The 25,834-nt window shown below is 37.1% G+C and overlaps 2 protein-coding genes across 3 annotated transcripts in view; one reads left to right on the top strand and one right to left on the bottom strand.

The window, feature by feature from the left end:
- Window positions 1-14,149, bottom strand: part of LOC102236024 (niban-like protein 1) — a 70,492-nt gene extending 56,343 nt beyond the window's left edge. Inside the window, exons 1-5 of the mRNA XM_023338249.1 lie at window positions 13,935-14,149; window positions 5,872-6,002; window positions 2,887-3,015; window positions 2,704-2,809; window positions 1,213-1,380 (exon numbers count right to left, since the gene is read on the bottom strand). Coding sequence (XP_023194017.1) covers window positions 1,213-1,380; window positions 2,704-2,809; window positions 2,887-3,015; window positions 5,872-6,002; window positions 13,935-13,989 — 589 coding nt within the window. The 5' untranslated portion in view covers window positions 13,990-14,149. The remainder of the gene's footprint in view (window positions 1-1,212; window positions 1,381-2,703; window positions 2,810-2,886; window positions 3,016-5,871; window positions 6,003-13,934) is intronic.
- A 1,760-nt stretch (window positions 14,150-15,909) lies between these two features.
- LOC102235603 (syntaxin-binding protein 1) overlaps window positions 15,910-25,834 on the top strand; it is a 28,706-nt gene continuing 18,781 nt past the window's right edge. Inside the window, exons 1-6 of one of the 2 annotated variants that reach the window (XM_023338251.1) lie at window positions 15,910-16,043; window positions 21,987-22,036; window positions 22,447-22,528; window positions 23,631-23,707; window positions 24,768-24,846; window positions 25,161-25,264. In XM_023338251.1, the coding sequence (XP_023194019.1) occupies window positions 16,007-16,043; window positions 21,987-22,036; window positions 22,447-22,528; window positions 23,631-23,707; window positions 24,768-24,846; window positions 25,161-25,264 (429 nt within the window). In that variant the 5' untranslated portion in view covers window positions 15,910-16,006. The remainder of the gene's footprint in view (window positions 16,044-21,986; window positions 22,037-22,446; window positions 22,529-23,630; window positions 23,708-24,767; window positions 24,847-25,160; window positions 25,265-25,834) is intronic. The other variant, XM_005812364.2, reaches the window with a different exon arrangement.

Raw genomic sequence — 25,834 nt, 5'->3', positions numbered from 1 at the left:
TTCATGTGAATGTTGGCCTGCGTTTCTTCATCAATGAATCTGAGAGTTCACATGCTCCTCATTTCCTGCTCGTCACCATTCCTCAGAATCAACTGTGCTGAACTTCAGAAACGTGACCCTTGTTGTCATGAAAGCAGGCGATGCGCGCGCCGCCAACCGAACATCACCGAGGCAGGAGGTGGGGCATGACAACACAACAAACAAAGTGGTTCGAACTTCCTGCTGCGTCTCTGTTTTCAGTGTCTCTAAACAATGAGATGTGAGTCATGTTACAGCAAGTAGAGACAGTTCAAGAGTCGCTCCCCACCCTGATGAAAGGAACCAAGAAAAACCTAAAGTATCCTCCTCACTGCTAATATTTCCAAACATAAATGCAATGCCCAAACAAAAAAGGACAGTTTTTTGATCAAAGTAGCATAAAAATGTTTAAAGATCTGTGAAGAAGGCTTTGAAGAACGTTTCCTCCAGAAACTAACGCCACGTTCACACAGCAGGTTTTGATGCTTGATTCTGATTTTTCTTTTTTGTTGCTGAAATCCAATTTATTCTGCATGATTATTTATATCACATCAAACTCAAGTTTCTGGCCCACTGTAGCTTTTTATGTGGCCCTCTATAATCTAGACTAAACTCTAACTCTGCTTAAATATTATCTTATCAATCAAATCAATGCAGTTTTTATCCATTTACTACCAGATTATATCAATTAGTCCTTCCAGTTTCTTGAGATTTATTGTGGAAATTCATGCAAAATCAACAAGTTTTTGACATTTTTTGCGCTAATAATTGGGACTTTATTGCATATTTTTCTTAAAAATTGTCAAAAACTATCTTTCTTGTACTGAACAGCTGCCTCTGATGTCAGATTATAATCCATTTTCTATGCAGCCAGTAATATAAAGTCACATTTACCTCATTTAAAGATGACAAATGGTGCTTAGGGATTGGCTGCTGAACAAACACCAACCAATAGTATCAAGTAGCTTTGTGCCGAAATATTTAATCTTCCTAAGTTGCATTTTCTTTTGAATATTTTACATTTACACGTAAACCTCTAGAAATAGACACATTTTCCATGAATACTGAGTAGAAGGAAGGCTTGGATTGTTTCTGGTGCTCAATTAAAAGACAAAGAGTTTGTTTTCTAAAGTAAATCTCTAATTAAGTGCTGCCTCTGTGTGTCCTACTGCGTATCTGTGATGATGTCATTACCGTTGTTGCTGTGTCTGACGCAGTCCTGCAGCACGGCGTGCCACTTCTGCTGCTCCTTCTCCGTCACCACGCAGAAGAAGTAGTGGCGAGCGTACGGGTGCCACAGGATCAGCGGGAACTGGGTCGCACACTTGATGAAGGGAGCGTTGCTCGGTTTGGCCTTGATTTCTGAAACAGAGAACAGAAAGAGTCATTTGACAGAAAATATTTTAAAAACGGTTGAGGAGACGTGGCTTTAAAGCATCGTTTGTGTGTTTTTGATAGTACTGTGGTCAATGTTTTGGTATTTTAAATGCTAGCCTAATTTACCTAAACAGGAAAATCAGAATGGATCCGATTTTTATTAAACTCTGTAGAAACAAAAAATAAGTAGTTTAAGGCCTCGTAGCTGAATCTAAAAAAATGTAATGTCATTGCGCACATGGAAATCAGAAAACGTGATCCACATGAACTCTCATAAACCTGCTCTGAGCGTTGTTTTAAACATGCCAGGCCCATAGGGGGCAGTGTAGCACAAAGCTAAACCTGCGTCACTCATTCAAATCGCTTTATTATTACTACTAAGTAATGTTGGAACAATTCCTCTCGCCATTTATCGACTCACTTTCATTTAATGTCAGTAAGATGCATTTCATTCAGTATTGTAAATTTGGTAGAATAACTTATTTTATCACATTTGACTGACAACGTGCTTGCTAATGTTAAAGCAGCAAGATAAATGTGGGTAACCATGGCAACAAGTGAGCATCTAAAGGCCGGCATCCACCGTGTTTACAGATAATCCCTCTATGTCGTGTAACCGCTGCGAGACAATCAAGCGTTTTATTTTGTCTCCATAGTTTGTTTGTTTTTTTAATCTCTTCCACAAACTGTAGGAGTTTTATAACCGTCAAAATCAACTGAAATTTCTCTACAAATGAATATTTTCAATAATTTTTATGATTTAAGTCATGCTTTGTGATGTAACTGCAGAGAAACACCGAAACCCTACAGGGCTAACCATAAACATTAGTCATGCAGAAGCTAATGCTACAGCGCTAACATCAGGTTGCTTCAAAACAACCTGATGTTTCCTGTTAGGAATTAAACATGGCGTCAGGAAGTTCATTTGTGTGGACAGATTAGAATATAAACTAAATAATACACAATGTCAGTTGGGAATCATGTGGATATGTTGGTGCGTTATTAGTCACTGACTGTAATGCGCGGGAACCTAAAATGTAAACATGTAAACATTGTGTTACATGTTGCCATGTAACACAAAGCCAGAGTTTTCTCAAATCTCCACTTTGGTTGAAGTTTTTGTTTGAATGAAACGACAAAATGTTTAAAAATCAAATTGTTATTCCAAACATCCAGGAAAACTTACTACTTACTCTATTAAACAAATGGGAAAGAACCATTTTCCGTGTCTGATGAGACAATAGTTGTGATAAATGATAAATGATAATACTACGGCTGTATTTTGAGGCGTTGGGATCGTTTTCCCACCTGGCAGGCTGCTGTTGAGCAGCTCCATGTACTCCTCCATGGAGGTCAGGGCCTTGTACCCGGCGCAGTTAATGGAAACCTTCGGATGCAGCATTCGGTCGTGGGCCTGCGAAGCAAACACAGGGTAACAAACCGGTTTCAGATCCTCAGAACCAGCATCGGTTCCTGCCGACGTCCACTCACCGCTTTGCTCTCGTAGAGGTTGACGGCGTAGCTGTTTGGGATGAAGACGAAACGGTTCCTCCACTTCCGGTTCTCCTCCAGGTACTGGAACAAACTCCCGGAGAAGATGGTGTGACCCGCCAGAGGGTCCTGGAAGAACCAAAGATCTTCCGTTAATCCTGTGAAGACGTTTCTGACACAATTCAGACTGGACGTATTTCTGACACGTTTTGGATTTATTTCATTCCCACGAGTCTTAAAACCTGAAGAGGAATTTCCAAACAGTGATGGGAGGAGAGTTTTACCTCAAGGTGTTTACAGAAGGACGTGCAACACCCTGGTTTGTTTGCAGAGTTCCTGTCTTGGATCAAATAATTCCCACTCAGAGGCGAGGAAAGTTTAAGTTACAACAGATTTACTTTTATGTATCAATTAATTATTTCTTAAAGCATAGAGGTGTCAGATAATACAGGCTAGCATTAATCTAATGGATTTATTAGTTAGGACTTTATTTCATTGCATTATATTTTGAGGATTTTCATCATATTAAATTTGATGATTAAAAACAGAAGAAAATCTGAGCAGCTGCCTGCATCTCTGTTCATGTGTGAAATGTGCCCCAGTTTCTCTCCAGTGATGGGTGGAAAAGCTCAACAACATTAGCTTCATTCATTAAAGATGCACAAAATAATCTAAAAACATTCAGTAACATCCTGGATCGGCTCATTCCTGCATTTTATGCAACACAACAAACTGTGATCCCTTCAAAATAAGGTCAGAAAAATCTTTTAAATGCATAACATTTCTGATTTGCAGTTTATTTAAATACAGTCACATTCTGATCTAATTATATTCACTCCAGCAACCTTATTAAACTTACTAGTTTAACCGCTACTTAAAACAATCAGCCAATCACATTTATGCATCTACAAAACTTTGTGTAAATCAGCAGTTTCACTTCTTCACTTAGTTATATTTTAGGGTTTGATGTTGAGAGATTTCGGCTTCATTCATAAAAGATGCGTTGATGTTATATTTGTCTTTAAATGGGAGACTTATTATAGCATGTAACCGCTGTGAGAGAATCAGGTGTTTTATTTTTATCTTCATTTTCATTTTTAAATCTCTTCTGCAAACTTGGAACTTTGTGAGTTTTAAAACCGTCAAAATCACTGAAATTCCTTTGCAATAAATATTTTCAGGATTTCAAGTGATTTAAGTCAAACTTTCTGATGTAATTACTTTGAAACACTGAAACCATAAAGGGTTAATCATAAACATTAACTACTCTAACGCTAAGAACGCTATGCCTAAACTGTATTTAGCATAATGCTAAAGCGCTAACATCAAATTATTTGAGAGACTACAACCCTGGAACAACAATTTATTTTTAACATTATTCTCTGTCTGTTTTTTGTTTCTTGTTTGAACAAGTTATTTGAAAAAACCCCCAAAGGAAACAGAGCAGTCATTCACTTCAAAATAAAAGCATGAGTATAAGTGTCTACTTAAATTAAGTTGACTACCAAAACTTCAACACAGATGTTGAACTTTATTCAACTGAAAGTTTACAAAACAGTCAAGTAAATTAGTGCTTTAGAATTAATTTAGGGGAAGCTAAGTGTGCTAAATTATTTCAAAGTTAGCTAAGTTATCAAAGTTAGCTAAGTTATCAAAGTTAACTAAGTTAGCTAAGTTATCAAAGTTAGCTCTGAAATTCATCCTGGTTTTAAGGAGGTAGTTTCTGTTCTCAGATCTTAAAGCTGGATCAATGACTCAGCGCAAATAAAAAACTACTGGAAGTTAACGGATTAAAACATAATAGAGGGAGCGGCGGCGCGTCTGTTAGCTTGATTAGTTTTGTGAATCCAGCAACAACACAGATGCAGGGAGGATCAGGAAGGAGTGACTGACTGTCTCATCATCAGATGATTTACCTAAACAGTGCCGCAGTGAAAACACAAAACGCCCTGCGCTGTTTAGGTTCCTGGGGTTAAAGGTTAAGGTTAACAGATGTGAAGCTAATTTGGCAGCAAAAATAAACAATTTTTAACTTGGGTACAAACTTTATGTGTTTTATTAGGGTTTTATGTGGTAAACCAACATGAAGTAATGCTTAAGTAAGTGGAAATTATACTTAGTATAAATAAATAGTATATCTATTTATACTATTTATAAATAGTATTTATACTATTAGTATAAATGCTATTTATACTAATAGTATAAATAGTATTTATACTATAAAAAGAAATAGATGAATAAAATTAAATAATTAGATTTAGTGAATTTTCAACCAGTTTTCTTCATTTAAAGACTGAAATTTCCATCCATTCTCCTGAATAACTGGCCGGTGGGATGGAGATGAACTGTGACCAGCAATTTTCAGGTTTTGCCTCAGATTCTCACCTGGATTTAGAGTAAGACTTTGACTAGGCCATTCAATATGATTTGGCGTCCAAAGTGAGGTTCAGGGGCCATTTGTGACCCCTGGATTAATTTTGTGTGACCTTTTCCTCTCCTTTGTCTTGGACTGCCGTTCAAGAACAGCTGCCTTGACATTTTAATTTTTTTTAAGTATTTATATTTTTTTAAAAGGAAAATATCAATTATAACACAATTTTTCTTTAGTTAACTTTTTTCTCCTTTTATTTCTGTTTAATAAGTTGTGCCATAAACATCCAGCAAATCTTTACTCCTAGCTAAATACAGCAAAGCAAAATTCTTATTTTTGTTGCAGAGATTTAACTAATAGAGAAAATAATAAACTTAAAGTTAAGTAGTCAACATTAAGGCAAACGTAAAATATTACATTTACTGCTGTGCAGCTAAAAGAGGAAGAATTCACTAATAGTTTTACGTGTTTAATTGGGGGAAAACAATAAAACTTTGACCTGGACACGTTCATCTTGAGGATTTTGGCCGTTGGTGAAGAATAGTCATTAAAAAATGAAGCTGAAATTTAACTTTCATTTCCGTGTTGTAGACGTTTGGGGCGGTGAAACTTGCCTTTCGGTGCAGCAGCTGCGACTGCGGTGCGCCGCCTCCTTCTATCTCGAAGCGAACGACGTTGAAGAGAGCGACGGCGTACTGCTTCTCGTACAGATCGCCAAACTGCCCCATCACTTCTCTGGTCCGAGCTGCAGCAGCAAAAATACAGTCAGAAAACTCATTTATTTTCTTAATCAATGCACAATTTGTACAAATTTACACATTTCAAAGTGAAAAGCGAAGTTAATATCTCCAAAGAAATGCTGGTAACTATATGATTATTGTAAATACAAAACCACAAATTGGAAAATCTAACCAATACGTTGTCAGTTAAAACATAATTTTTTATCATTTCTATCTAAATTTGTCAATTATTATCCAAAACCATCAAACTGCAGACATTCTGTGTTTAGAGGCTTTTTAAAATATATTCTATTCACAGACGTAATTAAATTTAATATTTAGTTTGTGAGGCAATCACTAATTTCTCAAACTACTCTGCAGTTTGTCCTAGGAGGTCATGATAAATGACAATATTGTTGTTTTGAGACAATTTTTAAGTAACGTAACAGTAATAATGGCTTAATAACGCAAGAACACATTATAAACTATCAATTATTAGTTTTTAATTTTAATTATACAAAATAAATAAAACAGAAACAACAGATAAAATTAATTATAAAGTCTCTGTAAACAAAACTAGTTAGGCTAGTTGAGACCAAACTGAAGACTTTAGTTATTGTCAGTTTTTGGTAGAAAGAAAATTATAAATCAACAAATGGAAATTATTTTTATTGCGACCAGCCTACTCTGAATATCTTTCAAGGCTAAATAATCCCAGCTGAAATGCTAACTTCATCCTTTCCAGTTAATTTTGTCCAATTAGTCAGAACAGTATTTTGGGAAACAAGTGGGAAGCAGCAGATTTAGATGTTTCTGCTTTTAGCAGCTGTAACTAAGTGAACCTTTGACGTGTCACTTCCACATCCACAGAAAAGAGCCCAGATTGTGTTAGCTTGGAGGCAGTCGTGTAGCATCCCAATAAAACCGTCCCAAGAACCTCGTGCAGAGGACAAATCAAGTTTTTTACTGCTGTAAACAAGCCAGACGTGGACTCTGGTCTGTTTATGGAAGCGTGGGGACAGGAAGGCAGGAGCAGAGCAGGAAGGAAAACGCTGACAGGACAGGATAGACATGGAGGGAATGTGTAGGAGACGGGGGACAGGGACGCACAGGCTGATTAAAAAACAGCAGGCGTCTCATGGGACGAGACGGGAGGACGAGTCTGAGGACGGGACGAGTCAAAACCCGGTGAGGAAACGGCAAACGCTGCAAGAGACGACAAGTTTCTGATAACCAGCATCAGTATGGAGGAATCACTTTAATTCAGTCACATTCAATCGTTCTTGAGCATAAAGCATCTTCTTTAAGGTCACAACACTCTATCTCAGTTGGATTACAACCTTCATTTTGTGGTTTTTAGAGTTTCAGCAGTTGCATGATTTGGAACGGACATTCTCCGTCAGGATTTTCTGTTAGAGACCAAAATTTGTGGTTCCATCAATGTAATGAAGCAAGAACGCCGCCCCACATCATCACACTGCCACCACTTTGTTTGACTGTTGGTTTCTACAACGTTATGCTTCTTTTCATCCCAAACATTTCAGAAAACTTTACTTGGATTCACACCAGCCCTGTTTAGTCCGCTTTAATCCAACTCCAGTTCGTTTGCATATAAAGTCTGATTCATTTAGGGAGGTAAGAATGCTCAATCAAACTCGTTTCAAATGCATGTATGAACACCAAGCGGACCTCAGACAACTCCAAAAGCAGGAAGTGGTCTGCAGCGCAGCACATTCTGGGTAAATACGATCAAAACAACCGTGCAAATGCTAGCAGGAGAAATGGCTCGTGGTCTTATGCAACAGAGGAATCCTACAACTGATTAAGTCTGACGGCACTCAATTTTAAAGTTCATGAAGAAGGAAGTTGTGACTCTTATAGTTGATTCATGTCCACTGACTGTAACTGAGGAACTCTGCGGTTCTTTACATGATATTTTGGATTCTTCAGGAATCTTCTGGATGAGTCGCCGGTGTTCTCTTGGTGTAACTTTTGTTCCTTCTCCATTGTCAAGTCTCACTCTTGCTGGTCAATCTCTGGTTCGGTTCCAGCCAAGTTGGGTGTGTCTGCATTGGTATTGTGATCCTCACTAATTGGGCAGGAGTGTGGGTGACCTATGAGCCATGCAGAAACTGATTATGTCACTTTGCGCAGGTACACTTGGGCGGTCAGTTTCTCCAAAGTCTCTCAGCAGATTTGTTCGTTGTGGATTTGCCCAGTCCAGCTGACGATGCATGCATTCTTCCAAGTTGCAGTTCTTCATTTCGTCTTGTCCCGGATTCCACAGGCCAATCAACAAATTCAGTCTGCTGCCAATCAAATCACTTGTGCCCGATAGCGACTTGTCCCACTCCTGAAGTGGTTCCAAAGAAACAAGTAGGAACTGTGCAGGATCTGAAAATGGAGACGAATCTGGGCTGGTACGACTGGGGAAGAACCAGTTAAAGCCACGCCTCTGGTGAAAGGGTTTCTGGTTGGCTAGCCATTCCTGGAAAAGTTTGCCACTGTTCTATGTTTTCCCTATTTGTAAATAATGATGGTTTAAGAGGGGTTGAGTCTTTTTCCACTCCGCGCCTAGTCGGTTTGGACAGCTTTATCCAAACCAGTTTGTTGAATTGCCATAATCAGTCAGTGAACTCTGAAGGAGAATGACCAACTTTTAGTTTGTGATATTAAGCCCAACTGTGGTTGGGTTCATCAGCCGGCCGATGATTCAAAACACACCAACACGTCCAACTGTCAAGATGTTTTTTTAAAAAAGGTCCGTTGGGATCTTTTGATAGTCCATCTTATTCTTCTCCATTTTGTTCTCTTAAGTCTAAATGCTCTGCTTGCCTCATTGAAGCCAAAAATAAAAAATGATGACTCAACGGTTTGGCACATCAGGCACCTCCCATCTGCATTCTGATCTCCAAACGTAGCAGCACTCTGTTGGATGTTTGCTTTCATGCTCTTCATACCAACTAAATTTTGCACCAGGTAAGTGTGGGTCACTGCGGTTGGCTCTACAATCATGCACCAAGTTGGTACTTTCCACCAGACGTCCTGCAGGGCCAAAGTCAGCAGACTGGAATGCTTTAAATAGTCTACTGGAGACAAAGATTAGAAAGCGAAAAAATAAACCAAAACACTCAGTCTTCTGTGTTTGACCTGTGTGGAAGCACCTGCCGGGTCTGATGTAAGGAGGTTTCCCTCGTTGAACCTTAAATTCCTCTACAGAAAAAAGAAATGTACTGTCTTGAAATGTGAAGGACTGCTGAGTAAGACTGATTCAAACTGTGTTTTTACCAGGAAATGTGATTTATTCTCTGAGGTCAGGCTGTGGTGAGGAAGCAGGTGGCCTATCTTATGTAATCCTGTTGTGTTTTTCATCGCAGCAGCGAGGTGGGGAGTCTTATTCAGACAGACTGAAGAAAAGACAAACGGCTTTTAGACCGCGGGATTCTGGAAAAATTCCCATTTATCTCATTTTTTCTGCAGATTCAGACCATTCCGTTTCCAGTTCAGCCTTTCCTGGTGATCCCAGTTACACCAACAGGTTGTTGACACAATGTGGTCAGCCACTGTTAAGGATTTGCTTAACTGAGATATCCGTTTATCTCTTGTGCTGCGATCCGTGTACAATTTGCATGCAACAGAGGAACAAGGCTGTGCAAAAGTCTTGAATTGTCCCTTGTTGTGTATCCTACCTATTCCTGTTCCATAACAAATATTGCTGGACAATAAATTGTCCCAATAATTATTGCGATAAATGATAATATTGTTGTTTGAGATCAATATTTTGATAATGACCCTCTCAAAGAGCAATAAACCTTCACACACTGGAACTGGAAGATATTTTAAATACCCAACATAAGGTGGAAACAAACACCAATTACAACTGAAACCACAAATAAAATGGGTCATGAAATAAAATTTCCCTTGAAAAAATATAACTGGAATAAAAATCATTTAAATTTATCATGCAATTAATTGTTTATAGCGACAGGCTTAATCCTTCCCCTTGCAGTTTTCACATTTTGCCACATTGCAATGTTTCAGAACCAACTTTTGTTGCAATTAAAGCTGCAAATCTTTTGAGAAGTGTCTCTGTCGCCTTTGGATTTGGGTCTGGACTTTGACTAGGCAACGCTAGCAAATGAATATGCTTTGAGTTAAACTCCTCGATTGCCACAGTCTGGGAATCTTTGGATGCATCTCTGCTCCAACAAAGCTGGATTAAATGAGCGATCAACATCCAGGTGTTTGCTAAGCTTGCCAACCTGCTAAAGAGATAATTCAACGTTTAGACTCAGATGTGTTGGAGCAAGAATGCATCAAAAACTGTCAGGATGGTGGAGGACTGGAGATGTAAACCGCTGATCTGGCTGGACTTGCATCCAGATAAAAATCTGATCTTTTTCCGATCAGTAAAAGCTGTCAACACTCTTCAGTGTGAAAGCTGTTAAGGTTATCAATTCTTAGGATCAGAGAGAGAAAATAGGCACTAATTAAAAGAAAATTTTATTTCCTACGTCATGTCAAAATCTGACTTCAGTTCAGATTGCGAACAAGCGAGAGAGAGCAAGACTTTCAGCAGGAAACAGTAAGGCTAAATGACTGAGATTCCAACTTCAGTCCTGGAAAATGCAGGATTTTTAAACCTTAGCAGAGTTGAGGTAAGGATTTACTTTAAATTGATAAATCTAAGAAATGCATTGGTGAACATAAATTTAAATCGTCAAAACCAGAAAATTTGATTAATCTACCCTAATTCCATCTCTTTTCTTCCTTCATATTTCTTTTGGACACCAAATCATCAGCATCAGTTACTATAAATACATAGAAAATAATCCGAGTCCCATAAAAGACCTTCAGAGAGACGCTTTGAAAGAACAACAGTCTGGTTGTTGAGTAATGACCTGAGACTTTTGCACAGCTCCATGCAATCCTGAACAGCCGTTACAAAGTCAGACCAGGACGTGTAATAACAGACACGAACCGAGGCGCTCGCTTTGGCTGAGAGGCTCTTAAAGGTTGCGGTTTCACGCGAGTCGCTGAGGAAGATGAGCAGGTAGAGACGGCGCTGAGGAAGGGCGCGGCGCGACACGGCCAGGCCGAGTGAGGCATGTCGCTGCCTGCTGCGCCTCGTTATCCTCCCCTACCTCTGCTGCTCCCTTCATCGCTCTACGCTCAAAACAACGCCAGCTCTGCACTGGGAAAATTCAAACACCTTCCAGGAACGTTCAAGGCCATTTCCAAACTTTTTCCAGCACCTTTTTGGAGATAAAATCAAAACAAAGTAAGAAAAAAAGAGTTTCAGTTCACCATCATTTATTACTGTTATTAATAATATCTTGTTATATTAATCTACAGTCCATAGCAAGGACATTAGCTAAAATAAAAAACATTCCCACAGCCTGATGCTGCCACTGCCTTGTCCAAAAGTATTTTTAGAGTTTTTATTTTATTTTAATAAACGTCTTTTTTAACCTTATTGTTCTTCATTTTTAACCATTTTGAAGGTGAATCTGGTCTCGGTTTTATCAGGTTTTGCGTTTTGACTGGTGATGTAATTTTTAAAATTATTCTAACCATGAAACTGAAAACTCCCACTTTTTCTGCCCCATAAATGCATCAATAAAAACCACATTTTATGATTTGATTCAGCAGTATTTTCTCTTTTCTTCTTTTAATTCATACATCCATTAAGGAATATTAAACTAATTTGTCATTTATAATTCTTACATTTAAATTATGAATTAAAATGATTCAATTTAAATATTTTTCTTTTTTTTCTGCATCAGTTTTGGTTAGTAGATGCATGACTGGTTTATCTACGTCATTTCCAAATTGTTTTTTTTTCCCTTTTTTTTTAGATGTTTTCATGTGAATTGATTCATTTTTAAGTAATTATAGATTTTATTTATATAATTGTTCCACATTTTAATCTTTATTGTTTATACATCGTCTAACCAAGGATGTAGAGTCAACTCATAAAGTTTAAATTGAATTTTAATAAGTTAGAAGCTGAAACCAGCTCTTCTATTACACTTGAACATTTGACTGATTGTAACCAGAACCCAAACCATGATGGATCCTCTACCGTGCTTAAAGCCTTGATGCACCAACCAGTGAGGAAGACCAACAAATCTCATGATCAATTAGAAGATTTTCTATTTTCCAAAACTGAAAATTTACACTTCTTTTGTCCTGTAAACACATAAACAGACGATACTTTCCTTTATGCACTTTAGAGTTCAATAAAAAATAAAAAGATAAACGTTGGAAAAATCACCATTAGTGTAATTTTCCCTACATTTAATTGTGGATTTGAAATAATGTACTGATAATGAGTTAGAAGTGGGATTGACGCAACTCTTGTTAATATATTTGCATATTTTCGACCCAAATATGTCAACAGATCCGGACACATTAGGTGTGAATCAGATGTTTCTGTATTCTGGAGGTTTTTACCATTTTCTGACTATTTTCCTGCTTTTTGGTCACAGATTAGTTTATGGGTTCAGCAGTTTTTACTGTTTTTATTCTTCTCCAATCTGGAAGAAACTTCCAGAAAATTCCTAAACTGCTGGAACACTGACTTCCTGTAAATTAAAGCTAAAACCCGCCTGTTTAGATCTGTTTTTGATTCATAATAACTGGAACATTGATCAACATATCTGATCATATTAGCTTGATTTTGATTATTTTGTAATGTTTATCGCTTGTTTCGTAATTGGTTACTCTATTATGATTCAATTTGTTCAAAAGTCATAGATAAATTATTGAGACGTTTATTATTTTCCAACACTCTTCTGGAAAACATCTGAAAAGTGTGGTGTGCATTTCTACCCAGGCTCCTTTCATTCCAGCTACAGCTTCACGTTTGGACTACAGATGGAAATTAGCATTTTGATAAATCCGGTAGATTTACGACAATATCAAACGTTCGCTAACATCCCTGACCCATTTAAATAAATTCAACTGAAATATGGATACGCAATACATTGGCACTTATATCGGTATCAGCCGATATTAGTGATTTCTTAACACATTGATATTGGTCTGATAAATAAAACTGGGTCAATATGAACAACCAATTGTTATTTTTATCTTGTTGCCATTTGTTTCTGGTCTTTTTTTAAGTAGTGAAATGTATAAAACATCGGTAAATATTGGTTATCAGCCATAACGGCAATATCGATATCAGATATCGATATCGGATAACGAATTAAAAATTAACTGAATTTTGCTCGTCCAGAGATGATTTTCTCTCTAATTTTTTACTAAACAGCTGCTGCCTCATTAGACAGGGTGCTGCAGAACATCTTTGAGAAACAATTTTTGAGTTTTGTCTTGACCGGACTTGGACTAGACCATCTGAAAACATGATCTAAGGTGGTTTTCCCGCTGGATTTTGAACCTAACAAGTTTCCTTCCATTTAACATTAATGCTCCGCTTTGCCACATGAAATCCCAATAAAAACATTTAAACTTGTGACAAAATGTGTGAAAGTTTATAACCCAGCTGTAGAAACGCTGAATCTCTGCTTGAGAAGCATTTGAACAAAGAGGCCCTTCCCTTTTTTCCTTTTCTCTAGACTTCACCAGAAAGCATTTCATTCGCCGCTTCACAAAAAGCAACAACAAACAGAGAGTCTGCAGTTCAGCGATCTTCAGATTCCTCCTCTCCAGTAGCAGCAGGGAAACAACCAACAATTTAAAAATGCAGTAAAGGAGCAGAACCCTGATGTAAAATCCCTTTGACTGGGTTTGCTTCCATGCTCTGCTGGAACATTTCTCAGTGGGAGGCAGATCAGACCCAAACTTAGACAAACATACCCCCCGCCTCTGCTGGAAACCTGCTTATTATCTCCATTTTAAGACTCATTTGAACTCTAACAATGGAGAAAAGTGATCCGATTTGGTGCTTTAGAGCCTAAAAAGGCAGAATAAAATGGATAGATGGGTGTAACCTGTAATCATCTCCCGCCTGCTCTCGTCCAGGTGAGAGGAAACCACGTCCCCCATGGCGACAGCGTTTCCCAGCGGTGATAACTCCCAGGTTAAACCTCCAAGACTCCGGCGCTCTGCAGGGAATCTGCTTCAGGCTCCCAGTCCGGCCGGTGCTGCTGTGGCTTCCCTCCTGTTTGGCTCCAGAAAACCCCAGAGAGGGAGGAAGACGAGGAGGAGGAGGAGGAGGTGAACACTGCTCCCTTTCACAGCGAGGCAGCAGGACACACCCTCTGGGAGTCATCACTGGTCCAACGTGTTCAGTCGGCCGTGCCAAAGGTGTGGCCTGGAGTTTGTGTTTACTTGTTTGGCTTTATTGGAAACATTTTATATTTTTACTGGTTTTATAGCTTCACTGATTAACGGTCATGATTAGATCTATGAGCTCTGATCTTAGGCTGTAACATTTAGTTAACGTGGTGTTAATGAAGTTTCCCTTTGTGTGCTTAGATAAACAGACAGCATACCTGCTGATGGGGTTATGAAAACGGGGCTCTGCTGCCCCCTTGTGGCGGCGTTCAGAACTACAGTCTAAAATCTACTAAGAGTTTCTAAGGCGATATTAGCCAAAAACTACTCAAGTAAAAGTACAAAGGTATTTGGTAAAAAAGTCTACTGAAGTACTCAGTAACTGATCAAATGATCAATCATTTATTATTTAAAAATTACATCATCAGACAGAACAAAACATAAAGTTAAGTGGAGATTTTTTTATTTTAAGAACCAAAATGACAAAAATTCATATAAGGAACAGAAAATAACAAAATCAGGCAAAATAAAATGTTTCCAAATCAGTTTCTCTCAATAAAAAACTTGTGAAACTTTATCAGAAAGTGCAGGTGTTTGTCTGTTTATGGTGAATTTTTGATTAAAACATGTTTGTTTTTCATTCAGTGGGTAGAAAATCCAGAAGTTTTACTTAAATAAGAGAATAAATACTTCATAATAAAATTACTAAAGTAAAAATATAGTGTAGTAAAAATAATCTAAAGGTAGATTTTCTTTCCCCCCCAAAAGTTAATCAAGTATTGAATAAATGTTACTAGTTACTACCCAACTCTGAATATTAGTAATATTTACTACATAAGTTACAAAGAAAATAATTTATAAAACTGGATGGATAAATAAAACAGGTAAAGATCCCAATGTCTCCTTTAAACCAATTTCTTTTGCCTGATTTTATTTATGTAAATTATTTCTATTTTGATCGATGAAATGACAAAATTTCCACATAACTTAATATTTCTGTCTGATTATGTAATTTGTTAAATGATTAATGATTTGATCAGAAAAAAATGTTTTTCTGTTTAATTAAAAAAAAGCCAACTCAATAGTTTCTCCTCCATATTGTGGCGCCCGCTCTGCTACGGCGCCCCTACATGTCACATGTGCCTCACTTTCATTACTTGACAACGTTTTTCCTTCCACATAATTTTCCAAGTTATTTTTTATTTTATTTTGAAACAAGAATAATAACATTTCGACACTTTAGCCTACATTTGTTGTGAATTTGGTGCTATATAAATAAACAGAAAAGATATTATTTTCTGTTAAATACAAAAAATGCCAACTTGAAATAGTTTGTGGCGCCCTGTGTAGTGCAGCGCCCACATTCTGCGCCACTGCTCTTTCATTAGTTAAATACTTTTATCCCTTTACTTAGTTGTCCATATGTTCGTTTTTGTTTTATTTTAATACCTAAGAATATAAATAAAATATCAGTTTTTCAAATTTAAGACATTTCCTACAGCAGATTCTCTGTATTTACGTCTTTAAACGAGTTTTTTGTTGCTGCATCGGGATAAAAGTCTCATTTTGGACAGTAAAAATGTTGCGCAGGCGGTGTTGGTGTTAATTAGCTGGGTTTCATGATCACGCATGTCACGCAGTCCCGGCTGTCTGGTGGAGGAGGGGGGCTGTTGCGGGAAGGGTGCGCAGTGACGTTTCCAGCTGGAGACTCCTCCGCTGCGGTGAGAGTCGAGCAGAGAGGAGGGAGGAGGCGCATCGCTCCGTGCGGCAGGCAGTCGGCAGCATCATGGCACCTATCGGATTAAAGGCGGTGGTCGGAGAAAGTAAGAGTTTATCCTGTTCACGGCGCTTTATCGGGCTGGTTCTGGTGAAAATCTGCCGCTGCGCTTCGCGCCAGCAGCGGATGTTTGGATTTCAGCGCAGGCCGCGGGTCTTCATGAGGATGAGGAGGATGATGATGATGATGGTGCTAAATCGCTTGTGTAGCTCAGATCTCCTGCATGGGAGCTGATGCGCTGCTGATGCGCAGAAACCCGTGAACGTAATTATTAGCTCTAATGACTTACTGGCTTCATTTTGAAGCGAGGAAAACATCCAAACGCGGCTTAACAGCCAATCAGCGATTTTATATCATCAATAATCTGCAGTGACGTTTGACTGAAGGTGTTAAATTAATGAAATATGGCGACCCGCGGGTTTCCCTGATCACAGCAGAGCCTCACCCTCTGATGGAGCAGCAGCCGATGCGTAAAAACAACCCAGCTCGCCTGCACGGATTGTTGCTTTGTTCATCCTCAGTGACGCATCGGGGCGTAGAGGAGGAAGCTGCGCGTTATGTGCGATTTAAGAGGCGATGCTTTGATTAGACCCCGTCTGCGGGCCGTTCAGGGCTGGATGTTTGGTGATGGAGGCGCCGCTCGGTGCAGGCCTGGATACCGGAGGTCATTAAAAACAGAAGTGGGTTTGCTTTCATTTGCTGCAGCCTCGTTGCTGTGGATGCAGTGCAGGATTTGCTCCATTTGTCCAAATGATCAGAATGAAAAGCTAAAGGCAGGAATGGACTGGAAATGTTTATTATTTATTCATCTTCTTATTTAAATTCAGTCTTGATGTCCTTCACTCTCTGCTGGAAGGGTTTTCAAACCACATACAACTGTTAAATATAAAACTCAGACTTGAAATCATTTTTTGGCGCCCCCTGTAGCGCGGCGCCCCTACATGTAGCATATGGTCCATTCCATCTGTTTACGTCATGATACTTCAAAAACCTACAGCTCCATATTTTAATAGTCCAAATATGCCTTAATATTCATTAATACTCACAGTATTAACCAGAACTAAAATATCAATACCAAATCAATATCTGATCAATACTAGCATGATTAGATGGTTTAGTTTGAGATTCCATTTTGAAATGTTATTTTCTTTTTCTATTGTAGTTTCTAATTTCTTCCTCAAATCATTTTGTTTTGATTTTCTTTCAAATTCTAAGTTTTTTGCTCTTTATTTGTTTTATTGTTTTAATAAAACTTTGTAAACGTCTATAAACTTTGTTCAAATTCAAAGGTTTTAGCAAAATAACTCATAGAAAAAACAGAAAAACACCAAAATATCAGATGTTTGACACATCCAACATAATTTAATACCTAAATATTCAGTATTTCTGGGTTTTCCAACTTACCAAGCTGCATTTTATGTTGAATATTTAAGGAATATTTTATAAAAAATAAATTTCTGTGAATTTTTAGTAACGTTCCACAGAAAAAACTGCAAATACTGAACCAGTATTTCTGTTAGCTGCTTCTTTACCACTTTTTTTGGTACTTTTTCCCCATAAATCCTGATACAGCAAATACTTCAGACCCGTCTTCGTCTCTGGAGGAAGATCTGAGTCAAAGATGGCGACAGAGTCAAAACGAGTCAAAATTAGATTAAAAATCAAATATTGGCAGCTGGTACTGGTACATGACTGGTGCATCTTTAGCTTTTCCTTCCAAATAAAACAAGATTTTTGTATATTTATGGCTTATTAGATGTTTAATAGGATTTCTGTTATTATCTTACTGGATTCATACAGTTCGTACTGTTTTGGTTGGAGAAATACTATAAGTGCAATAGATGCCTAATGTCTCACTTTTGGTACAGAGAAAAACTTAAATCAGTTATTTTTTTAAAAAGTTTAGTTTGCCTATAAATATTAATACACACATAGGAATAATGTTATATTTCATTAGAGAACTCAGTAGTTTTTTTTACATTTTTGTTTTGTGTAGTTTAGTATTTAGGAGAAAAAAAATCAAAATTAAAATTGTAATCCGGTGATGAAACCTCATCAGAAACAGCTTGTGTCCAGGATGTGTGTGGTCTGCAGAGATGCTACCTTTGATGTAGTCCTTATCCAAAAGAAGAACAAATAAAAAAACTGTTGTGATTCTTTATAATTTGGAGCAGAGGTGTCCAAACGTTTGGTCACATGGGCTAAAATCAGGTCAAAAATACTCTCAGGCAAAAAACTAACAAGATATTTCAATAAAACAAACTAATCCAATCACATATTTGCTCTGTTTAAAGAAAACCATCCAGTTTTGGGAAAAACAGAAAACATAAAAATGTAGTTTATTCTCAGCACAAAAACAGGATTTGGTTCACTTTCTACTGTATTTGGTGATTTAATAAATAAAATTTTAGGTTACTGGATAAATGTCGTCAGATTTACTATAAAATTAAAGAAAATTAAAACATTTTCTTTTTATTTTGCTTTGTATCTTTTATTTTTATTATCTAAAATTAAAAATAAAATCACCATCTCCGTTAACCTGCATTGCAGGACCGTAGAAGATCAATCCGGCGACCGCAAATGGCCCTCGAGCCGCACTTTGAACACCCCTGATTAAATCTCACCATGATGTTAAACATGCAGCTTAACTGCAGATCAGTTCCTTAAAATAATTTCCTTTCTGCCCTCATGAGCGGCGCTTGTGGCGCCATCTTTAATGATTTAAGCTGCCAACTACAGGAGCGCCGAGCCGTGTTGAACATCGCGGCGGCGGGCCGCACCTGCACCCTGCGACGGGATTGGTGGAGGTGGAGAGGGTTCCTGCTGCAGCCAGGAGGAAGGAGGGAGGAAGAGGAGGAGAGAGGGGGGAAGGGCAGCAGGCGGAGGCTCCCCTCCCCCCATCAGATGCAGGAGGACGAGGAGAGGATGGAGAGATTAGACTCTCCTGATTAGAGCTGCAGATAATAATTGATTCTTTGAATTTATTTTTTGTTACTGTACATGTTCAGTGAGATTAAGTGCAAAAATGTAGGAAATATAAACAACATAAACTACAATTTCTTTTTTGTTTCTATTAGCAGAAAAAAACTGGCTAAGGTAAAATATATATCTATGTTTTTTCCTCTCTAAGTTTAGTTTTTCACATAAAAATGCAAATATTTCTTACAAGATTAACAAAATGTGACAAATATAACAAAACATAGCTACCTAGCTAGAAATAACAGCTAGTTAGTTAGCTAAACCTTTTGACTTTTTTACTATGTGAACATTTAATTTGTCTCTGGTATATTTTTTACTAGATCCAAGCACTGACTGTGTCCTAAATAATAACTTTAGTTTTCATATCTATAGATAACCACAAATCTAAATATGCTGTTTTATTTACTACCACAGACAAACTCAGTGAAGCTTCTGTGCTAGAAAACTGGGCTGAACCACATTCAGTCAGTCCAGATTACAGTCAGCCTGACAGCAGAGCTGGGAGAAACAATCATCCTCACATTTCGTCCTTTAGCCCAGATAAACTCAGAAACTCTGCTGGTTCCTCAGAAAGCAAGACTGAGATTATATAATCTGCATTTGAAGAGAAGGATGTTGGAAAGTGAAGCACATCTAAAATAATGCTGCACAGAAGCCTCCCACTGACCTTGGAGGCGTCACTGAACCAAAGCAACACACACACACACACACACGTCCAAACACACACCCCACACACACTCGTCTGGCTCCAGTGTGTGACGCAGTTCCCCTCTCTAAAAAACAAACAATGAATACGCTGCTCTGAAACATGCAGTCACAAATAAATCCACGTCTGTGTGCCTGCAGAGCATGAAGAGCTCTGATTTATGTTGAGTCTGGAGCTCCAGCACATTTGGTCAGCTGGTTTTACCGCTGTACAATGGCTGCTGGAAAAGACAAGAGTTCTGTTGTTGACTTACAATCCAGAAACCTCTTGCTGCATTCTTGTTGGTTGTGCAGGAGGCTCCACCTCTGCTTTTCAAAGATGTACGGCGGTGTAATTGCGCAGCCATTTTCTCGTTGAGTTGGGGGGCGTGGCCAGCAGCAGCTTGTTTGGATTTAAAGTGACAGGACATCCTAAAACAGCTACAATCTCTTCATCTAATAATGATTTTGTCTCCCAAAAAATGTAATGATCATGTTTTGTTTAGGCCGTAGATTTATTCTAACTTGGAAGAATAATAATTCACCTTGAGGATTTTGCTCTCTGACCTACAAGTGGAATTTTAATAAAGCCGCAAAAACTTCAAACTTTTGCTTTTCTGTAAAGTTTTAGTTGTGTACGTTGTGTAACATCACTGTTGTTTAAATCCATGTTTATGTTCCAGTTTATAAATGGCCGACTGATTAGAGTGAAGCTGGCAGCAGGATCAGATCTCAACTTTAAACATTTTGTTTTATCGCTCTGTAACGTTTACAACTTTAGCGTTTTAACGAGCTTCGTAGCCTCGGCTCCACATTCTGCATCCTGTTGAACAGGCTGAGGCCGGAGGGGCTGCAGAGATGTGTGTTTGTTAATGTTTTAATGTTTGGTTTGCGCAGCTGGTTGGTGTGTTTGTTCAGCTCCTTCCCTCTCATTGTGTCTCTATCAGAGACGACAGAAAGGAAAAATCCACACTGCTCTTTCCTCCTGACACTGACAGTTTTCCACTCATTTATCCGTTAGCGCAGGCTGGAGTTGGAAAGTTTTGTTTATAAATAATTAAACATGATTTTTATTAGTGCTTGAATTTAACTCTACAGTAAAATCTACTGATTTAATTAGTCTATTAATGCTACATTTTTAAAATATTCATTGCAGCATCTCCAGCAGTGAAATTAAGCTTTAAAATTATGTAAATTTGAGTTAATCTATAAAACAAGTAGCTTATTTAGCAAAACCAGCTAAGGCAGTTCATATTGTAGGCTAAAGTTGTTTATTTTTATTAGCAATTTTTGATCTTTCAAATTCAGAAATTTCTGATTTTCTTTTCTAGAAAATTTCTGAGATTTTTCTGAAAATGTATGAATTTTCAGAATTCAGAATTTTATTTTCAGAATAAATAGTATTTTTCTCTTTTGATTTTCAAACTGAAATTTCTGAGTTTTTTCCTAGAACATGTCTGAGGTAAATGTGAATTTTTAAATCCGTTTGCGTCACACAGCAGCGTGCAGAAAATGTCGAGTCAGCAGCTTTCGCTTTGAGTTTGCAGTTTGTAACGTTTCTGTTTTAAAAATAATTCTTAAACTTTCTAATTTTCTGATTAAATCAACAAACGGCTGAAATAAGTGAGGAACATTTTAACTTTTGTCTTTTTCAACTGAATGAATGAAACAAATTATCTTTTAAATATCTATTTCTAGAATTTGTTCAGATTTTATTGTTCAATTTTTTCTCTAATCCAATCTTTAATTACTTAATAATCTGAATTTTCTTCTTTCTATTTTTATTTACATGTAGTTTAAGTGTCACATCCCTGAAAACAACCAATCAGGAGCTTCATAAATCTGCCACTTCCTGTTTTCTCTTCAGATTAGTTCTCTGTAATCCAGTTTATTTGATCTCCAGTTAATCTGTGATAATCCATGGGGGTTTGAGAGGCTGAGCCTTTCGGTCCAACATGATGTTAAATCGCCGGTCCCTGTGAATGTTTCCGGCCTGGACCTGCTGGCAGATGGACGGTCACTGATCGGGCCAATATCGGCGTAAACATGGATCCATGTGGCAGCAGGCCGAGTTAATCCCTGAGGCGGGCTGGGATTAAAGACTTCCAGCCAAAACAGGAAATATTTATAGTTTAGTTTATTCATTAACTCATCCGTCGGCCAAACTGGTGGCTAAATTTTGCACTAATTTCTCCCAGTTTTGATCAAACTCACCTTTTTATTGTTTGTGTGATATTATAACATAAAAGTTTTAATTGCTGGAGAATCTGTTGCTCTTTGTTTACATAAAATCCAGGATTAAAATCTCTTTATTCTCTTGTTACAGAGATTATGAACGATGTCATCAAGAAGGTGAAGAAGAAGGGAGAATGGAAGGTGAGACCTTCTGCATTTCTTACCATTTTCACCAAAAACTGCATTAAATTAACTTTTTTCTTTCTCTAAAGCCTAAAATTACATTTAAAAACTGGCTAAATATGTCAGTATTTCTAAAAATCAACCAAATCTTAGTAAGTTACAGTTAATTTTTCCAATTTATTTTCACACGTAAAGCGTATTAATAATTACCTCCATTAAACTCTTTTGTTCTGTCTCCAAAACTGCCTTTAAAAAAGTTTATTCTTTCTCTAAACCCTGAAATTACATTTAAGACCAGAAAAATTTCAGTATTTATAAAACTTACCCAGACATTTATAAGTTACCAGTAATTATCCCAGTTTTTTTTAAACATATGAAGCGTATTGATAATAATTATGTGCATTAATGTCGGTGTTTTTCTGCCCCAGGCTCTGATTGTGGACCAGCTCAGCATGAGGATGTTGTCTTCCTGCTGCAAAATGACGGACATCATGACCGAGGGCATCACCAGTAAGACACAAACCAGTTCAGGGTTAAACCCATCAACCAGTTGATCATCCAGCTTCCTGCTGTTTCTGAGATTAAAAAAAATGTTTAAAGTCGACAGGAAATGTGAAAATGTCACCATGTGTTATTGGAAGATAAACGCCAATTACAACGTTTTAAAAATGACAAACATATATAAAAAAGTGAAATAAATGAACAAACTCAGCCTGGAGGAGGTGCAAGTAAAGCCTGGCAGCCCGCCAAGCTTAAAATACACCGGAGGGAAAACCTGAAGTTTATGTGTTTTATACTTAATGAATCAAATGAGTTTTCATTTTAGGCCAAATCCAGATCTTGAATTAAAGGGCCGGTTCTGCATTGATAAAACCCACTAAACTGTTAAAATATGAATAAATTCTTAAAGTCAAACTTTATCGACCATCTTTTCACATTAATGAATTTGTTTTTGTGATTATTTGCAATAAAACTCAAAGTGTTTGCGGTACTCATGTAGAAATATTTGCTGTTTTTGTTTGACATTAAACACGACTTTATTACTCACCATATAAATCATGGACTATAATTTGACATCAGTTAAAGCAGAGACAGCTGGTTAGCACCAGTAAGAACGTTAGCATCACTTAAACCAGATGTTTTTCAACTCACAATATCTGCCAGTAAATAGATAAAACTGATTTGATTTGATTGATAAAATAATATTTAAACACAGTGTTGTCTTACCCCCTCTAGGGGGCGGTGTCCAAACTGTGGCCCTTGAAATGATTTTGTACGGCCCTGGACCGCAAGTCAAATTTGGCTGAGAAAATAGAAAATAACTGATCACCTGAAATAATTTGGGAATTGAAAAAGCCTTTTTTATGTTTGATATACACATTCCATAAAAGTTGGGTTTATTATTGAGCAGATAAAAAAAAGGTAACAATAAACTTATTTTTGAATCTTTTTTAATGAATTTTGTGGCCAGTTTAAGTTTAAATTTGCCAGTTTTGCTCTAGAGTCTAAAAACACTATTTTGGGCCAGATTTGGTTTGATACGTCTGTGTTATAGGACACATTATTATGATTAGGAATGTTTAATTAAACATGTCTGCCTTCACCTTTAAAGTTGTGGAGGACATCAACAAGCGCAGAGAGCCTCTGCCCAGCCTGGAGGCCATTTACCTGATCACACCAACAGAGAAGGTAAAAATACCGAATCATCAGTAGCTTTCGTTTGTCACATTTTATGGACTTCATGTTTATTTTCTACCATTCTTCATTTAAATAATTCATGTTTGGCAACATGAAGTTTGCTAAAAGATCCCAAAAAGCACCAAATGTAAGAGATTCAGAAACTAGAGGTGGGCAACACTCCTGCTAACGCGCTAACAGCTAAGCTAATTCTGTGTTTAGTGCTTCTTCTTCTTTTTTGCTGTATAATTTCAAATTTGCTAATTTACTTGGCTGTTTTATAAACTTTCAGTATGTAAAAGTTTTGGTTATCAACTGTTAATTATTCAAGTAGCTAGACGTTTATGTTCATGCTCTTATTTTGAAGTAAATGAAGACTCTGTTCCGTTTCCTCTCCTCACATTTTCCTTTTTCCCCCCAAGAAACCATATTGATGAAATGGAAAATATAAAAATAAACAACAGAATGAGTTCTACTGAAGAATAAAACCTTTATATGAATTAACAACCGAATTTATTCTCACCAGTTTCAGCTAAAGTTGATTTAATGTCTACTGAATGCTCAGACCTCAATTTAACTTTAAATGTTTATCTTCAAACATTTAACAAAAAAAATCCCTTTTTTTAACATATTTTAAAAATAATCAATAAATAAATATGGTTACTGACAAGTAAATTATGAAATCAGCAAGCAAAGAATCTCCTCTGTGCTAACGAGCTAGCTAGTTTTTGTAGCATAAAAGATAAATTTGGCTATTAGCATAAATCTGAAAACTGACAGAGCCATTTGGGTAAACTATGTTGGCATAAAATAGTCTAAAATGAAGTAGAATAAAGTAATAAAATATAAATGTACATTTATCTTTATTTAATATCATTTAACTGTTTGTAGTGATGAATTTAGCTAGCATTCTTTTATTAGCTTAGCAAGCAGAAACCTAAAGTCACTTTATAATGCAGGTTTCTGATCAATTTAACACAATGACTGTTTTACATTTAACTTGCCTCATTAACCTCAGGTTGTTTGGACATGTTAACCTAGTGAGAATATGTCTGTTGTTTTTAACTTTCAGTCAGTCCACACGCTCATCGCGGATTTCAAAGACCCTCATTCAGCCAAATACAAGGCAGCCCATGTTTTCTTCACTGACTGTGAGTTACACAAAAATACAACCCTGTCAAATGTTGCTTTTCATGGATGTATTTCTGCTTAAACTGGGGTTTATTAAGAAACATAATGTGCTAATGTTAGCATAAGATGCTAATGTTAGCATAACAGTGAAGTTCAGTGTTTAAGAACTTGAATATATTCTTTTAAAAAGTCTGTTAATGTTTTACCATCACTAAACTAAAATGAATCCTTCAGTGTATAAATTTGTAGTTATTCTACTATGAATGTTTTTTTATTAGTTTATAGAACATTGGTCAGAAGAAATGAGTTTAAATGTTTCCTTTGTGTTTCCCAGCCTGTCCTGATCCGCTCTTCAATGAACTGGTGAAAAGCCGAACCTCCAAAGTCACCAAGACTCTGACAGAGATCAACATCGCCTTCTTGCCCTACGAGTCTCAGGTAAACAAACAGCTACATTTAATCACATCGCGGCTACTGACTGGTTTTCCACTTTGCTTGTCAATTTTCTGCTTTTTTAGCCTCACATTTCACTCAAAAATACGTAGAAGTTCATGTTTAACTCATTGTCTGCAAGTTTGTCCATCTCTTCGCTCATCCACCATCATGTTTGACTGTTTCTGTGTGTTTTTGTGCTAAATTGTGTTTTAATTTGCTCCACATGTGGTGAAATTATGTCTAAACTTCTCTACTTTGGTGTTAAATTAATTCAGATGAAGCCTTGAAAACCTAAATCTGCAACAGAACTAAATTGTTCTCCACATTTCACAATAAGATACGTTTGTTCTTTCTTTTTCAATTTTACCAGTTTTCCATCCCAGCAACAGCAAAGTCTGACCCAAGGAGAAAAACTTTACTGTTGCTCATAAAGTTCTCTTTGTAGATGGTTAAATAATTAAGTTTAATATAAATACATTGTCAGTATATTTCAGAATGAAGTTTCAATGTGAGAAAAAGTATCAGGTTGAAAATTTGTGAATCTTGAAGATAAAGTAAGATGTCATCTGCATA

This window comes from Xiphophorus maculatus, chromosome 8 (assembly GCF_002775205.1).
Source record: "Xiphophorus maculatus strain JP 163 A chromosome 8, X_maculatus-5.0-male, whole genome shotgun sequence".
Classification (NCBI taxonomy): Eukaryota; Metazoa; Chordata; class Actinopteri; order Cyprinodontiformes; family Poeciliidae; genus Xiphophorus; species Xiphophorus maculatus.
This window is presented reverse-complemented; position numbering and strand designations above follow the sequence as displayed.